We start from the raw sequence: 19918 nt of genomic DNA, 5'->3' as shown, positions 1-19918 counted from the left end.
ATAAAGAGAACGATCCTTTGTGCGTTATGAGAAAACCAATGAATCAAAGACGCAAATCGAAACGTCGAAAAAGGCAGGACAATTTCACGCAGCGGAGAAAGGACGTACGTAGCATCGACAGCGGCAGAGCAAAAGAGAAACGAATTTATCCAGTAGCGTAAGAAGGAAAAGGACAGTCACGGATCCACGGAGTGTGCACGAGCGAGGGAGGGAGAATAGAGAGAAAACAGGATAAAAAGAGAGATAGAAAAAGACACAGTGTTGGAAGAGCGAGAGGTATTGCATAAAGGATGGAGTGGAAGAGTGAGAGAAGAGGTTGAGTGAGTCAGTGATGGCGTACAGCAGCCAGGCCGAGCCCAGCTGTTCTTCGATCCCCTAACCTACGTCAGTTTATTTCAGCTACCAACACTACGTAGTCCTGAACGCGCTCCGTGCTCTCATGTACCCGTCGATACCTCGTTATTCCTCGATCTTCCGGTTTTATCGCCTTCCATTCATTAACGTTTTTTCATCGTAATTTTTTCGTTCCGATTCGTAATTTCACTGGTAGAACGAAGAAAGGAAGGAAAAGAAGAAGACAAAGTGCGAACAACGTGAGATAAGAACGCTTTATTCGTATAAAACAGTGAATCGATTGTGAACGGTGCTCCATGCTCCCCGGAAACAACGATGAAGCGACAGTGACGATTGAATTGTACTTAAAAACGAATCTCCCCTGACGATATATCGGTGCGAGCGTTCCATGGTATGGGAAAACGTGCGCGACTCTGTCAAACCTCGTTATCTTGATTTTTTTGACGGATGAACCGCTTTGAACCGCGATACCTTTGCCTTCGGGCACTTTTCGATCTCGTTCGGGCGAGAAAATAACGAATCGAACGCGACGTTCCAGCGAGTCGCGATTGTTCACAGGATAACGTGTATTTTCAAGTCGAATCGGAGTGGTGCATGTTCACAGTGCGAAGGAGTCCTCGACAATCCCTGTAATTGAAAAGAAACAGAAATTTCTTTAGCGAGCACAGATCGGTAAAGAAGAGACCGGTAGATTTCCTTGGGAAATAGCTTCAAAAGTAGAAACGCTCGCACGGAAATTGAAAAGGATGTATGTTTGAACAGAGGATTTGAATAGAATGGGCGATCTTTTGGATTACGACCAATGATTTGAAAAATTTTGGAAATCTCTTTCGAAACGTCATATATTTGAGGAAAATCGAATGACAGGATTTATCGAGGTAGCTAGTGATTTTCTTTCGAAATGTACTAAATTTTTAAAGTAAAATTCGCAAGAAATTGGAAGAGCAAACTACGATTTCGCATGGTATTAAGATTCTTTTACGACAGTGAAAGCCTAAAGAAAGTGAGAGGTGCATTGAACATACCATGCGTCTCTTGTATTTTTGGACAAATTTATTTGGGAATTAAGGACCGAATAAGGTAATGAAAAATAAGATTAAGTAAGACGTTGATATCGAGTTGAAATTTTCTTCGGAAGAAGTCAGACAGGAGAAGGAAGAAAGCTGATTTTCCTTCTTTATCTCTCACCGCAAAAGGCGCGTCCGGTTGATTTGCGAAACGAATGGCAAAACGTGGGTCGTAAACGAGTCGAGTGGTACCGTGCAACTATAAATGGAACCTGTAATACCAAACCATCGACTGTGTCACGAGGAAAATAACATTGCGAAGGGAAACGAAATTCTTAAAGAATCGTGAATGAGAACAGAAATTCTTCCTAGATCAACTTCAGCTAGATACTACGATAGATATAATACTAAGAATTATAAAGCGTAATACCAAGTGTACAAGATTAAGTATACGGAAATTTATTGTTCCTTCGATAAAATAGCGTCCGAAATTCTACAAATTACAATTCTAAGATCACTCAGAACCTTCCAGACATAGAATGTAATAAACGTTAATTACAACAAACAATTTCGCATTAGAAGACAAAAATTACAATAAGAAGGGAAAAGAAAGTTCCTCGCACTGTATCCGGAAAAAGACTGTACTTGACAGGTACGTAACTACATTCCTAATTCCAGTTTCAAGATTTTACGATGCATAGCGATCACTGTGGATAACTGGTCCGTTTTATAAATCGTATCGTTCGATCGTTCTCTACACCAGCGTCAGAAGTGCAAAGAAAAAAATAGTTCCTCGCTCGACGACACATTCCACAAATTCTCAAGAGGTCAGCGTACCAATTAAGGCCCGTAGAAACGGTCTGTCGCTACGTTTTCGAGTAACGAAGCAAGAAACAGTCGGACAAGCAACAAGTACAAACGAAACGGCACGTGAAAAATAATAATTAACCAAGTCGCGAAAAGGAACCGGCAGATGAAAGGGGCTCTTGGCGCAGTCGAGATGAGGTGTTGATGAAATGCCAGAGGAACATTTCGAAAATCTTTGCCTCGACGCATGCGTGCCGACGCACTCGACGCCCGATGGAGCGCGATGAAGCTGCCCCTCGGTGGATGAAGAAGGGTCGAGACCTGGAAAAGAGAGGTTTTCTGATGGTGTGCGTCGACGTCGGACCAGCCAGGTTACACCGGGCGCCGCGACGCGTCATTCCACCGTTCTTTCGTGTTAACCTCTCGACTTAAACTTTCGATTTAACCTCTCGATTTCTCTGTCCGATCGAAGCTCCTTGACCGATCAGCTGATTACAGGAAGACAGAATACGATAAAAACGATAAAACAGAGAAAGGTGAAAAATTATACAGGATATAATAAAATATCGGAGAAAAGAAAAGTTATGCCGGGTGAAAATAGGGAAAGGAGCTTCAGACAAACAACGTCTGGTGTAAGAAGAGAGCTTTCTCCGTCAAAGACGAGCGAGTTCGAAGTCAGAACACGCGGCAACTCGATGATCCCTCTTCCTCGTGCGATGCCACAGAACCCGAAGACCGTTAAAACGGAGAAGAATCGTCTAAGACTGATCATGGAGAACAACAGAGGGTTTGTAGATACATCGGAGAAGGAACGAAGGATCAACGTGGACGAGGATGAGATGGGCTATCGAGTGTCTGCCATCAAGGAGCCGGCTACACCGCGATACTGCGACCTATCCTGCAACGTGTATCGATGTCCTGTACGAAAGGTGATTGGTGATTCTCCCCGTTTGAAGATTCTCCTTCTCCTCCTTTTTCTTTTCTTTGTCATCGATCATCGATGAAAATAGAAACTAATAGGATTTACCACGGCATTGGGGTGAGAGTTACAACGTGTTAATTCCTTGTTTCATGATTGGATAATAAGTGAACGCGGTCGGCTTTTACGGGTTTATCGTAGCTGAGGAAGAATATGACACGTTCCTGTTTTTGACACGTTATTGAAAAATTTCTGGAGCGGACTAGGTGAATTTTATGATTCTTCCTTTTATAATGATCTTTCGTTATTCCTAAGATATCTGTTTAGCTTCCCAAGGTATTTTATCTAATTGTTCACTTTGGCTCTGTATCGAATTATATTAGCCACGTTGATTATATTGGTTCGTTTCTTTGGAATGGTCTTTGTTTCGATGTTGATCTTTTAGCAATTATTTCACGCGAGTCTTGATTTTGTGTTTTATATCGAATTACGTTGGTGCAATTCAACGTTCCTTTTTTGTAATCATCTTTTATTTGGATTTTATCGTTGACTTTGGATTTTTATCGAAATGAGATTTTATCCATATTTTTTGTATTTTCTATTTGTTTTACGCAGCTAGTTCATGCCGAGATCAATACTTTATTAATAGTCTGATATCGGGTCGCTGATGTTTTTGTTACTGCATAATAAAGTTAAAATTTTGAGTAGTATTTTGAGAGTAGGATATCGTTCTTGGAAATATTGATCGCGGATAATATCATTAAACATTTTTAAAGTAGATACGGTAATAATGCTCGACTTTATGTTTTGTTTCCACTATAGGGAAATTGATTTTGGCTAAATCAATTTTATATTAATCGATGATGAATTTATGGTATTGACAAATTCGTGAAAATTAATTGAAAATAATACTTCGATATTGTCAAGATAGATTTACCGATACCAACACTCTATTTAATACTTTTTTGTACTTTTTAATATAATATACTCCTTTTAATACTTTTTTACTATTTTATTTACTATTCTATTTTCTATTCTACTATTATATTTTTAACTATTCTACTATTTATATTCTAGTATTCTACTTTCTACTAACTATTCTCCTTTATGTTAGTAAATTGGTTTTTAATTACTTTATATTAATTGATATTAAATTTATAGCAACTAAAATGTCAAGCGGATATTATATCCAATTAAACATATTATCTTTGTAAATATTAATTTAAAATAATGTTATTCGATATCTTCAAAGTAAACTTCTCATTTTTATTTCTGATTTATTTCACAGTACTAAGAAATCGCTCTCGGACAGACACAAAGGAACGCTTAACGACATAATTTCGCCAAAAATGCGGTTTATCCCTTTCTTGCCTTGACTTCTTCAATTATCGTTCATCGTCTTTAATTTGATGTATTAAATACATCGCATAGACAATGTTCCACTTGAAAATTTTCTGAACCACAGCTATTCACTTCTCTCACCCGTGAGTCACCGCACTTTTAAGATTCGAACTGTTCTCTCAGAGTATTTTGCGTTTCACAAGGGATCTTCAATGAATTTACTTAAATCTTTCACCCGACAACGAGTTTGCTTATTGTCACACCTTTTGAAACGACAACCGGAAGATTGCGTCTTTTTCGCACAACTGATTAGCATGCTACGTTTTCTGTCTGAGTTTCGCCTTCGAATCTTTGTTTGTACATAAATGTTTCAACAGAAATTTGTCTTCATTTATATACTCGTGAAAGTATTCGACACTTACCACAGAATTTTCTTAGGAATACATTATGTTCATTATGCAAACATTTTTTAAATTTTGTTGGCTGTATAATAAAATACGACTATCGTAATTATAATAGTAAAATTTGAATCTAATTCGAATATACGGAGTGAGACATCTAAGAATTTAAGCTTCTTTCGGGAATCATATATTTTTCAATACATTAAGCGATACAGCTCGAGAAAAACTATTAGTTTAATACATATTTTGACTTTTAATCTCTAAAGCTTATCGTATGAAAGATAAGAAAAACGAATACAAAAGTTGTGCCTTACGTTTTTCCTTGTCTTTCATACGATAAGTTTTACAAACTATAAGTTAAAATATCTTTAAACTAATAGTTTTTCGATATAAGTAGGTTAATAATTTTTTATACAGAATCTCGAGCTGCATCGATTAATGTATTAAAAAATATATGATTCCATTTAAAAGAACGAAGTTGGACTCCGTATAACCTTTCTCCTTCGCTCGCCTATCTACAAAAAAAACTGCATAACGTTGAAACATGTTCCCTTTGAAGCCATTCAACTTTTATCCGGAACGTTTTCCGACATAATTAATAATATCGAAAATATTTCAGCTTAAACTCTTAGATGACTCACCTTCGTACGTACAAATTACACATACACTTCGTGAAGAATTAGTATACAGCATGAATAAAGTTTTAACCATACAATTAATGACAAAGATTGTCTCATTATTCGTTACATATTGTGCTTATTAATGCAATGGATAATTGACTATCCAAATAATTTGGTGCACTTTCCGAAATGTGTACTTTCAATAAATATCTTGTAACAGTTGTAGCTTCTATACCATGTATGTATACTATGTATATGTGACGTGCTCTGGTAAAAAGGAATTAAACGTGTGAAAATCACTTTTCGAGATAAACGCGTTTAAAATTATGCCTTCGAAGAAATATTTAAAAAACACGAAATGAATTTGTGAAATACCTTCGCCTTTAAAAGAGACTCCTTATCAAGAAATATTCCATTCGAAATCGTTTAATCTCACTTTGCGATGTTTTCTTCTATCTTAAGAAGATGTGAAAACATTTCTTCTATCATTAAAAGATGAAAATACTTTCTTATGTCTTCGTCCATTAAAAAACTATAGTCTTGTCTAAACTAAAGTCTCTTGTATAAATTGTAAGTGTAAAAACCCCCACAACGGGATTCTACACCTTTGGATCGATAGAAATTTGTAAAAGTCTGTATAAAATTGACCTCGACTTTAAGATTCAAGGCAACTCAACCGTTCTCTTACAAAATGATGTTAGATGTTAGAGTTAGGGAGATATTCATATAAAACTAATGTTATTTATAATATATTTACATCTCGGATAAAGTTTACTATTGAATTGAATAATTACACCATTAAATTAAACGTGCTTTCCATTGCCTAAAATTAACATGTAATTTTCTTAAGAAACGTGGTCAAAATATATTATAGAAATACAAATCCGGAACTGCTTAGCTGACACGTTGGAATTGCTATTACGTAGATTGAAAAAGAAAGAAACAAGGAAGAAATGTGATATATAAAGGTATATCAGGTGTACATACGCAATAGTCTGGCTACAATAATCTGGCTATATATAACCATATCGTAAATAAAGCGAGTCCAAAAACTAGTGAAACTCAGTGGAAAGAATTTGATCTTGAATTTCAAGGTTAAGGTCAATTTTGCATGGATTCCTTTTTACAGATCTCCACAGATATAGGAGATGCGAAACTAATAGTAGTGATACTAGTTTCTACACTTACTTTTTATACATACTGGATATAAAGATATTGACGCAAATGTTATAAACATTTAAACATGCTGGAAACAAAGGAATTTATTTTTATTTCTCAGCGATATGAATCTAAAAAGAACACAAAGAATCGAAATTGATAATTCCGTTTAGAGTGTATGTATCAGAATGTATGCAACGTTGAATATCGTTAATTAAAACGACAATTAAATCGTAAATTAGATTATGCATCAAATGATTCATAAAGATGTCTTTTCATTTGATTATTCTACGTCTTTTTCAACGCATAACTCAATAACTTCTGATAACTCGTTGAACAAATTGATAGACGTGTTTCTTCCGGTGCAGACTTTCCACGAAAGCGCGCAATACAAATTACATGATAATTTCTCTGTTATTTTTCTACATTATCTCAGACTATCTTACCATAAAGAATTTTATTACAATTGCATTACAATTCGACAGAAATTTACAATTACATAGGAGATTAATGTTAAAACGTGGTACTTAAAATAATGTTTACTTTCTTCTGTACTTTACGTCTTTAATTATCATTGATCCGTATTGTCTCCTTAATTACTTAATAATAATAACAATTTATTTGTACTTAAAGCCTAGGGTCTATTACAAAGAGATAGTTGCATTCTTAGTACTTTCTTACACTATACTATATTGTTATTTTATTGTGTTTTATTTACTTAAATTATATTACTTAACTTTCTCTTAATGGTTAATATGTATCTATGCTAGTGTATACAATTGCGTATATATACTTATATACATATAGTATTGTATTGGGTTGTGTACATACCAACAATATGATATGCAAGGAGAAAAAATTCCAAAAGGAAAAGACTCCGTCCAGACACTAATCATTAACAATAGAGAGGAAGCGAAAAACACTTTCAATTATATGCAACGAGTCATAAGAAAATTAAACTTATAGTTAGATAAATAATAAATCTTGATATATATATATATAAAGATTTATGATATATATACACCACTGTGCTGCATACACAAAGATAAATACATACTAAATATTAAAAAAAAGTTAAGATATATAATATAACGTATTAAAATAATATATATATATATATATATATATATATATATATATATATGTCGGAAATGAAAACTATTCGTAGTATGTAATTTAGATATTCTTCTCTGTTTAATTCTGCTAGGTTCTTTATATATTGATATATCGGACGATAGTTTAAGCTTAGTGCTTTATATCTGTGTCATCCAAAAACGCTGTAATTTCGATTGTGCTCCTTATACTGGCTACTTGATGTAATACCTCCTCCTCCTCTTCTTCCAGTTATAGTATTTCGGATTCTTATAGCTCTGTTAGTTTTTCCTTTGATATTGTGTACCAATTGTACGTTTTGTGATTATTTCTGTTTTTACCTAAGTTTTTTAATACTTCAACATTCTAGATTCAGCATTTTAAACATACTCGCTGAAATCTCCCATTTTTAATTACTTATAACCTTACGTTACAAGCAACGTTTTTAATAAACTGTACACAATGTATTCTTGAATCTTTTGACTAAACTTGGTCAATATATTTGATGATCGAAAATGAAGAAAATAAAGTGAATTATAAATTCTTATTTAATTTATATTTCATCTATTCTATAGGTTCTAATATAGAATAATATAACTCATTCCAATAAATCATTCGAGTCTTCATTAAAATATGTAATAACTTGGAAGACGGAGGAAATGATAACGAACTCGCTCTTGTTATAATACAAGATAAAAATAAGTCAACAATCTATGTAATTACATACAGTAAACTCTCGTATAACATGGTACTGACAAAACATAGTTTCGTATAACACGGTTAAGAAATTGCTGCAGTTAGCGTACGATATGATGGCAAACGTTACAGCAACCAGATAAAACAGTAGATAACTTTCAAAATGCAGCAATAAATGAAAATCTTCTTATAATTAAACTTTTATGTGTTGAGAAATTTATATATCTAATACTACATAAATGCATGTTTATAATACGCAAAGAAATTTATTTTTGTATTTCTAATAAATTTTTGAACGATAGAATCTTTACATGGCATCATTTAAGGAATTATATGTATATCTAAAAGGTGAAAAATGAATTCAATTTTTTATAGAAAGAAATGCTTTCTGAAACTCTTGCATGCTAATATGTTTTTTATATAATAGTAATAAACTTTCGTTTTAAAGTGTCATATTATATAGTATTTCGATAAATCTTTAAACAATATTTTTCTATTTACTCTATTTCTTATCGTAAGCAGTTTTAATGAAGTTTCATTTGAAAATATATTAGAACACCGTATATATGCAGTTTCGATGCTTAAATGAATTAAAGTAGTTTAAACTGGGTGCTGTAGCTTTACTGCGGCATATCGCGTACGTTCTTCATTACTTCTCACAATGATGCTATTTCGTCACAATACGTGGTACATTCGCTGGCTTTGTCGCTTTATTTCTTAGAATTAGATCAAAGTAGGGCAAAGAAGAATACTCGAGAGATTTAATCCTGTCACGCTAGCACCGTGTTTAAAATAGTAGAAGATTCCTCGAGTGACCGCTCGAAAGCAAAAGTCTCAGCTCGGATTTAAATTTATATCGAGATTTATGATTCCAATTCTTCGATATCGTAGAAATTTGTGGAATAATGGAAAATTTTATTTTGAGAATTAAGTTTGTATCGCGTTTCGCAGAAATAGGTTCTAAAGTAAAACACGATTGAAACATATTAATATTCTCCATATATAAGGAAGATCTCACTAATTTGCGCGAATTTGAATTAAAATATTATATGGAAATAATGTTCTCTCTTTTCATTTATAAACTGCTATAGTTATTGTAGTATTATCTAGTATTATTTTCAAACTTTTCGGTAAACAAATTTTTAACTGTTTTTACTGACATTTTATTCTAAATTAATTGCAACTCATCACGTAATTTAAGCTTTTCAACTTGCTGATTTGTAATTCTTTATAGGTGTTCTTTATTATAAGTATTAATTTCACCATTAAATTTTTTTTATGAATTATACATTTTTTATATAAATTATAATTTATATCTTAAAACTATTCATAGATGATTTCTTTATTTAAATATCCTAATAACTTTAAAGCCATTAAAAATATAGATATTTATCTCAGCGTGCTCTGATTTTGTCACTATAGATTACTATAATTTGTCTAGTTTTTGTGTTGTGGTTGGAACTTAAAAAAATTGATTTATCTGTAAGTTATTAAGAAGTTAATTTCTCCTTTCGCTGATAACTTTGATAAGAAATAAAGATTTCTTTGAACCTGAACGTTCAATGAGAAACGTGAAGTGTTCTGCTCGTATACGTGTTGCACGTGACTAAAATACACTTCCTTGCTTGGTCGTGTCAAAAATAAAAATATCACTCGCAGAGCATTGATTCCAATGTTCTGGATTCGTCGAAAACAACAAATATACAAGTATAAAGATTTTCGACTAGAAATTAAAGATCTAAGAAACAAACAACCTACAAAATTTGGAAATAAAAAAGATTCTGAGGAAAAATGAAAAATGAAAAATTTAGGTACAGGAACTTCTGATTAAAAATTAACAATATAAAAATACGTAATTTTCATTAAAAATGACTAGAATGATTTTCATTAGAAATAACTAGAAGATAAAAATCTACGGATAAAAGAGAAAGAAAATACCGTACAAGATCTTCGACTAAAACTACAAAGAAATGTTAGAGTTATAAAATTATATAATATATATAGCTATGACAACTGTAACACTATATTTCTATATTGAATACTTGCCAAACAAGTATTAAGATTGCAAAAAACACAGTTTCGTTAATACTCGTCTTCGTAATCGAATTCCGCCAAGTTCATTACCACTCAGAAAGAAATGCTCTCGATCTAGCATTCATTTCTCGTTTCCAGTAGGGAACCAGATGTGGGCAAATTTGATTTAATGTCAAAATAAAACATATTATCTTAAAATATTAAGACGCCTCAACCAATTTATCATCTGCATTTTAAAAATAAGATACAATCGGGAATTGTAATTTTATTTTATGTCGAAATCAAAGAAATCATCTTCGAATAACTCTTTGCTTCCCTTTAATTGCTCTTTAAGTATATTTGGATAACAAACAATAAATCCAGATTATTTAAAAATTTGTACTTCTTACGTAATTAACGTAAGTTGTATCAGAAATTATTCAGGGAACTAGTTCGGAAAATATTTGTTTATCTAAGAAACCATACAAAATGTTATTCTATTTGATAGATAGAAATAATTCAAAGAAAAATCATCTTGTTCAAATAAATTAATGTATAATTATTTCGTAATATCATTTAACCAAATAAGATGATCATCTTACCCCATTTATAGTATAGCTCGAGAGAAACTCTGGCAAGCTATCCAATGTATTATTCTAAATTTCACATATTGAATGTTATTACATCTACATAGCTGAATTATTAATATTTTTTTTTTTTACAATAAACTGCAAGTATATACTTTTCGATACCAAAAATGCAAGAAATCTTAATGACAAGTAAATAATTATTCTCTAAAGCGTTCATTCTGGATATTTCATCATAGTTTTACAGTTTAAAAGGATTTGGATTTGTCTCCTCAATATATATTAATAACTTTTCAAATATTTCATTTAACCCTGCCACGATTCTCGAATTTTCATGTTTCAATCCCGCTTTAATTTCAACAAACAAAAAGTACTTGTAATGTCTTAGGAAGATGTTGAATATAGAGTTGAAGGAGAAAATTATGCATAGCGATAAAATTTTTTTCATATTTCGTTCAAACTGTTAAGATACCTTTTACTGTTAGAAAAATATAATGGGATTGTAAATTGTAAGTGAGGGAAAGAATGTAGCAGGATCAAATAACATGTACGTGTGTAACGCCAAAAGTCTCGTGAAGCATTGAAATCACCAAAGTTCATCGACATCAACGTACCAAGTCGTCTGTACGATTTTTATTCACATTCTTCGTTTCTTCTTGTGCTTCATCATCTTCTTCTTCATAAAGCGGCCCTCTTTATCTTAATTCCTCAACCATGCAGACACTAACGTAACGGCACACAATTGTATGAGTCAGAACCCGGTTTATAGGTATATACGAGTTTTGACCATCGGTTCAATTGTAAAAACAGTTGCCTATTCTGCGATAAACGGTTTACGTAAGTATTTGATACTCACGCAAGGGCTCTGTATCCTTACATGGGAGCTAGAGACTTATCTTTCCAATGGCAGAGTAAGGTGGCTGGATAAGAAGCAGGCAGGAGAAAGGAAGCGAAGATTCCAGGGTGAAAGCTAGATAAATTCCTTGGTTACTCTTGTCTACTATTATTTAGTCTTTTTATTCGAAGGATTCTACTGGCGAAAAGTCGTTGGGAATTACTGGTGAAACTTCGTTCGTGGTTTTAATTCGGATCTGAACCGGAAGTCGAGGAATATTGCGCTCGAAAACGCGTTTGCTTTAAGGAGATTATAGTATTGAGAGAATTATTTGAAGTAAGAGCAAAACAATTACGGATAATTAAAGAAAGTTGGAATTATCGGTAGTTAAATAATAAACTATAGTAGAGACGAAAATGGACTGTTTGATTATATTTTTAAAGAAATTGCAAGATTGAAAGAATTCTTTAGAGTAACACTATTAAGGTGATTTTAATAAAAGATTTGTAGGTAATTAATAAGATTTTAATCAATTATCGATGATAAAATACTGTAATCAGTTATCAGTGAAATTGTAAGATTAAGAGAATTGTTTAGAACAAGAGTATTAAGGTGATTTTAATGAAAGATTTTGTGGGAAATTAACAAAATTTGTTGTTAATGCTGTTACAATCATAAGTAAGTAATTACCAATAATGCGATTTTACTAAAAGCTTACAAGAATGAAACTCAACGTGATAACAATTTTATAAACGTAATAAACAATAGTAGAAAATAAAAAGAAAATCTACCACTGATTAGTTAATTGAACTACGGATATTTATACATTTATGAGAAAGTTAAATATGTAAAAATGCACATAATATACACGAGTGTACATCCTGTCTAAAATAAAATACTCGTTATAATATTTAGAGAATGAAACAAAGATGTATTTGATTTCTATTCTTTTACTTATACGTATTCGTATAAACCTGAATTGGCATACACACACGCAGTCTATTAATTACCATCAGATAGCTGTTCACTTTCACCTTATATGCACACATATTGAAAAAGCCGGATTACTTGTAAAATAACCTGATGGTGAAGTAGATATTAAAATACTGGATTTCCTATGTCACTCTTATGTTCTATTACTATTTCTTCTTTTCATCCAAAGAATTTCATGATTAGAAATCACGAAGAATCCTCAAGACCCTCTTGTAAATATAATTTTTTTAATACTATTTGTGAAATTTTACAAATCTCAAATTACGAAGTATTAGTATCAACAAATTCCCTTGTACATTGTGGCAATAATAATAAATTGAATAATAATAACTTAATAATAAGTTTGATAATCAAACAAATAAATTTTTACAAGTAAATCTTACAATTATTAATCTTAAAATCTTAAAATTAATAAAAATCATTATTGCTAGTTATTTGAATATTATTACTATGTATTAATTTACATTGGTAGCAATGCAATAATACAATATAATAATAGAGCATTGAAGAAAGGAAATACCTAAAACTTATAAAACATAGATATATCACTCTGTACTATAATAATAATAATTAATTATAATTATAATAATATAAAAATAAAATAATGTTACTTCTTATTAACGTCATAGTAAACGTCTTAACTAACACGTAAGAATCTAATTTATATTTTTCTTCTGCTTGAAATTTCGTGAAAAAATGTCTCAGCACTATGTAATTAAAGTTCTTAATAGAATAAATCTTTCCCGCTCTAAGATAAACGATATGAATGTATTTCGAAAATTACACTGATGATAACAAACGACTTGATGATGTTTAAAGGGGTAAATGAAACGAAAATGCAAAATTGAGGCTAACGTCTGAACGTACTTGCTGTGAATCACGAGCCAATTAAGAATGATTCACCATCGTCGGTGGAACGTCAATTTCTTACTTAATATGCGCAAGTTACGAGGTGAATAATAACTCACAGTTTGACGATAGCGGAGTTACACTGAATGAAAATTTTTTCCTATACGGAAAATTGTCGCCTGGAGAATAGAATTTTGTATCGTGCACAATTTTAGAAAGCTTCCTACACGAAGAAACTAATATACGTTCGTTACGTTTATTTGCTATCGTTCGCAGTAAACGAGTTTATAACTCGATGAAAGTCAGTGGTTTAGTACATATTAAAGTTTTTCCGTCGCACGATAAAATAGTGCGTGAAACGAATAAATGATTTTAATGAACAGCGAGACGTTTATTAATTTAGTAAATATATAATTGATCGGTCGAATTATAATTAATCGAGCCAAAAAAGGATCGATTAATTCTTCCTACGCTTCCTTCTGTATCTATTTTTATACTTTGACCTTTATGTTTATTTTCTCTTTTCAATTTTCTTCTTACTCTATTTTAAATTTGTTAGAATGTAAAATTACTGAAATTCTCTCTCTATATATCTATCCATCTATTTATCTATCTAGATAATTATTTGTAAAACTGTATATGTGTAATAATGGCTATAAGTAAACTCATAACATGATAAGTAACGTGAAGATGATAAATCATAACGTAACATGATGTGATGCAATACAATAGTACATTGGTAAATATGAGTAAATAGAGAATTGAACAACTGATTTCAACAATTGATATTATTTTAATACATATATTTTAATCTTTAAATTAATATCATATGATATTGAATATAGGATATTAAATTAGCACTTTAATTCAAGCATACTGTAATAAGGATCGCGAGGCGTAATCAAATATCTTTTTGAGGAAAGCAGGAAAAAAGATAATGTTCACAATTTATTATATTACCATTTATAATTTCTTGACGTATAAGTAATCTAATACTGCATTAAATTATTCCACTTTCTCAACTATTCTGTCTATGACTAACTCTAGATACTCGATTTAAATGGCCATGTTTTATGTAAAAATCAGTTGATAAAAATCGTTACACTGCTCGACTCTCCGCGTTCACATCAGAAATTTTAACAGTCTGTGAAAATCAGGAAAACCAGAATCATAGCCATAAACCATAAGAGAAACCCCCGACTATAAAATTATTTTCACCAACCGACTCTCTCATCTACGTTTCTTACGCAGATATTATTTGAATCACCTAACGCAAAATTCTACCATGAACCGTAACTTGCCAATGGTTTCGAAGCAATTTACATAATCTCATCTAATCAGTTTCTTATGGACTTTTCTATTAACGACCAGCTGTACTTTAACAATCTTTAGTGCCATCTTCAAACACATCTACAATTAACTCATTATAATTTAACGTGATTCTAAGATCGTGCTTGAAACAACGTTACGCGTGGTTGCTCGTGTTACCAGCGTACTCATTGTTCTTGAACTTCTCGAATGTTGGAGAAAACTAAGTGAAAGTGGCAAAATTCATCCGCAATACTTATTCTCTGCCGATCTGCTCTCATTGTTATTTCTTTTAAAGATCTGTCAGATTTATAACATTTTTTCTATTTTCAACACCTTGTAAAATGGCTATTTTTCAATTATTCCTATGATTTTTAGTTGTTTGTTTTTGTAATTATTCAACTGAAGCGAGCTGTGGGTGAACATTCCATATCCATTTTAAGAACATCGTAAAGTAAAATATAAATTTTTTAATCATAATCAATACTACTTTTTAATTACGTTTAATACGTATGATCTTTAACGATTTTTTCTCATTATCATTCAATTTATTTCTTGAATTTGCATGGCGTTTAGTTTTCTCTCTCACCTTTTTTTCTTTTTAATTTTAATCCTATTATTAATATTAATAATTAATTAATAATTAAAAATAATTAATATTAATATTTGCTCAACTCCTTTTCTATGAGTTTGCTAGAATTCTATGCTGTTTTCTCAATATTTTATTGATATTGAACATTTGACGTACTATGTACAATGTATGTATTTCAAATTCGCTTCCATTTTGATGCATTTGATGCAAATTCATCAATCTCATAGTATTAACATATTTAGCACATGATCAAAATCTATTGCCCGATTAAGTATGTGTCTTCTATCGATCACGACTTACTGTGATTCAAATTTTGTGAGATATTTAAGGGAACAATTTTAATCTTCTTTTACTAATATCTAGGAAATACAAATCTCCTCGGTTACGCACGATGCCTTAGATACCATATGCAGAAAGTTGTGAAATAGATTTTTACAAACTTTTTAATTTCCTGAAATATTTCGATATTTAGAACATTGCAAAATCTCTGTTTCTCGATTAAGTACTTATTTTTCTATTTATTAACTTTGCGGGTAATTATTTACATCAAGGCATACCTCATCGATTTTGATGACTTTGAAATATGTTATCAAGATCTTTTCGTGCAACTTTTCCCTATACATGTTACCGCTGCTTAGCCTTAATTTCCGACATACTCAACAAATACTTCAATTAAGTTTAAGTTTTATTACACTTCATTCTAGCATATAAGTGGCCCCATTTTTGTATAACCTTAACGTAAACCTGACTCTAATATAAAAAATTAATCATCCTTAGTATAAATGAGAAAAATAATGGGTTGTAGGTTGGATTAGATTAATATACGGTCGCCATGAGGCTACTCTAGCATAATTAATTTAATTTTTATTTTATTTAATTTTGTAAATGTATCGTAAATACGATTACTACCATTTACTTTTACGTATATATACTATCAAACATACTTCTGTGTGTAACTCACGAATTAAGACCTGTGTGATTATCGCCAGATTGCGTGTTGGAACATACATATATACATCTTTTGATCACTTGAAGATGAAAATGAAGCGTAACATTCTGTATATCAATGATCGAAAATTATTTCATGTCAGCATTGCTGGTCGCCTAATGACGACCGGGTACTAATTTAGCTCAACCCATAACCCATTACTTTTTCTTTTTTATTTATAGAATATTAAAAATGGCTATCTCTCTCATCAATAAGTTAGTTTAGACTATATGGACTATATGTAAATATAAAAATGTAGTCGACCTCAGAATAAACTATAATCGTACCTAACCTAAATTCTATTGAAGATTTTTACGAATATCAATGAATAATGCGGTAACATGTATAGAAAAAAGTGTCCAGAATGATGATCTGAACGTATTTCAAGATTATGAAAATCAGTGAAGCGTGCCCTGAAATAAACAATTATCACTCTGCGTAGGCAACCTTAAATGGGCTCAAATGAAATTTCACTCGTGATTTTCTTCAAAGCGAATTTTTATTCTTCCCGAAAAACCACTGAAACGATCATATAATATACGAAAAACTTAAATTAATATTCCAGAATATTGTCAGATATTTTAAGAACCTAGAATAGTAAGAAAAAAATAGGCATGAGTATCGACGACATAGTCTGTCCGTAAAAGAAACGGAGATAGCCTTGTCTGCAAAAGACTAATATTTGTGGAATGCAAATTCCTTTGATTTTGTACAATATCGCAGATACCTTATTTAAAATATTGTGGTATACGCATAAGCAAATTCTTACAACCTGATAAGAGATACTGTGGTTCTAAGTTCGTGGTACAAGCGAAGTCTGAGAAATTCTATGGTTCAGAATAAGAAGAAGATCAAGAATAAAAAATTGAGTTTAAAAACTTGTATGTGTGTTTGACTCATACCTGATTGAAAAAGAACGGATAATTGGCAGAAAGTTAATCTACATATATTCGAAAATGCATAATAAAGCTTCTTCAATTGAAGCCTTGTTTTTGAGAAAATTGAATTTGAAAACGTCGAATATGTGTGTGCCAGGTTAGTTCATAAAGAATAACAATTTTTCCTAAAGGAAGCTTTAAACATAAAAATTTTATTCTATACACTATCACCGACTGCGTTATCGATTTATCTTTGCATGTAGGATAACCTTCATATTATATAGGATAGTAGAGATTACGGTATGATATATCTATTAAAAAGGCTCGTGTACACGTATGCTTCAATATCCGTATCTCAATCTATATATGTTCAGTACATGGCTATCCGTTCATTACTTCATGCATATCTAAATGTACGTGTATTAATAAATCTATATTTTGATTCGCGTGATCTTTCCCCATATTATTCCAGTAAACATATCGAAATATTCTTTTATTAATTTCACAATCTCCTAGATTTCTCGGATACCCATATATTTAGAGTCACGCGAATTAAAATACGGATATGTTGATATACATGTAATTAAAATTTTAAATGTAAAATTTAAATACACGTGTATACATGTATTAAATATATATATAAACATATGTGAAATAGGGATCTCTACTTTCCAACAATTATGTAATTGGAAATTAGGTAAATTCACATATACTTGACGCGTTTTCAAACTCGACTTTTTCGAAGATGAAGCCACCAATGATATTGGCATACCAATAGAATATTCCTAACTCCAGTTGTGCCACCTATGAAGGCTCACCTATTTCCATATTTAGAACAGTGAAAAATCTGTATCGTGCCGTTAATTTAGTGTTTGATTTTTCTGCATAGTATTTAAATTCCTCTGGTTCTGCAGAATATCGCGAATACCATTTTTAGAACATCGTGCAATCCGCAAATTCTCCGCACTTTCATAGAATATCTCGATACCCAGATCATCGCAACAACTCTGGTTGCTTCTCTATTAAGTATTTAACTTTTTTGCAGTCATTAAAATCGATGCGACATAAATTTCTCCGGATCCGTAAGATGTTCCGGATGGCATTTTCAGGACCTGGCAAGTTGCGATAGCGATGACCTTTCGTTGGCCCGGAACGTGGCGGGTTAATTGCTTGTTGCACGCAGTGGTACGTTTCGTGACGGTGTCTAATGGAACGGCGCAGCGCGGCGTTTAAATCTCGATCACGTCGTAATGGCGAGCTCGGGAAGCTCGAGAAGAACGTCCATGAACCTGGAGAGAAAGTACAACCAATCGAAATTGCCGGGTCTTTCAGCGCGAATTCGAGCAATATCGCTTTCCCCGGCTATGTTTGTTTGCTTTGCTTTAAAGAGAGTGAAACTGTGAGGAAACGAACGCGGCTGTCAGGCCTAAATTGAGTGGGATAAAAATGAGTGAACCCTGTGGAATACGCGAAAGCAATAATTCCCGACCGGATGATGCTAAGCCAGACAATATCGTACAGCTGCTCTCAGTTTTTGGATCGGTTTCAAACGTTTTGTATCGGAATGAACTGTTTGGTTAGTGAAAACTTCTACACCTTTCATGTAGTTTGTTGTTCTTCTTCCTTGTTCCTTTTTTTTTTTTTTTTTGATAGAGAGAGAAAGAGGTAGGAAAAAGTCAGTATAGGTATGATATTGTGATTCGTAAAAAAATAAAAATGTAGTCAGTCACAAAGGTCTATAAATATACGGGGTATTCTAAAATTGTGATACGCTGGTCGGGTGGTAATTTTACATACAAAAACAAATCGAAAAAAATAGAAATATTTTTTCACTTAAGACTTCGTTTGGAGTTGGTTCGCTTAAGATCCGTTTTATCACTTTCTTTCATTCTGTACTTAATTTGAATTGTTTCAAAAATATTATAAAAATATTATATATAAGATTGCTTAACGAATGCTCGAAATGTTGACCATGATGTTGTATATACAACTTTGCTGTTTGAAGTAAATTATTATGCACTTTTTGTAATGAAGTATGCACATTTTTTAGATCTCCAAACGCCAAAATAATGTTTGATTTTAATTCTTCAAAGCTGTTATTATGCTTGGAGGCATTACAGAAGTATATAAAAGTAATAGTGCAGATTGATGTCATGGAAATAAAAGTACTAGGAAGAAAGTAATAGAAAGAGAATCGTGACATTATCCATGTTTAATAATAGTAAAGCTAATGTACGCTTACCTGGCAGATTTTCAAACCTATCTTTTTCGACAACGAATCCTTAAATGAAAAAATGTACACCTTGTATGTTCAGTTATCGAAGATTGTATATCTAACTTATCAAAGGAATTATAGACGCGCTTTGCGTAGGTCATTTACAAGGTCTTAATATAATACTAAACCATCTTTGTGATTTCGTACAGATGTAACAGGTGTATATAACTTTCGTAACATTGTATTTTATATTTTAGTACTTCTT

General features: G+C 31.9%; 1 protein-coding gene across 6 annotated transcripts in view; it reads left to right on the top strand.

Moving 5' to 3' along the window:
• The window catches only part of LOC117162117 (uncharacterized), a 104475-nt gene that overhangs the window by 63269 nt on the left and 21288 nt on the right, over positions 1 to 19918 (top strand). The window contains exon 1 of one of the 6 annotated variants that reach the window (XM_076623873.1): positions 373 to 3097. The exons of the other annotated variants lie outside the window; for them this stretch is intronic. Within the exon in view, the coding sequence (XP_076479988.1) occupies positions 2753 to 3097 (345 nt within the window). The 5' untranslated portion in view covers positions 373 to 2752. Of the gene's footprint in view, positions 1 to 372; positions 3098 to 19918 lie in introns of those variants that run through there. 6 annotated transcript variants of the gene reach the window in all.

The sequence above is a fragment of the Bombus vancouverensis genome, chromosome 13 (assembly GCF_051014615.1).
Source record: "Bombus vancouverensis nearcticus chromosome 13, iyBomVanc1_principal, whole genome shotgun sequence".
Classification (NCBI taxonomy): domain Eukaryota; kingdom Metazoa; phylum Arthropoda; class Insecta; order Hymenoptera; family Apidae; genus Bombus; species Bombus vancouverensis.
This window is presented reverse-complemented; position numbering and strand designations above follow the sequence as displayed.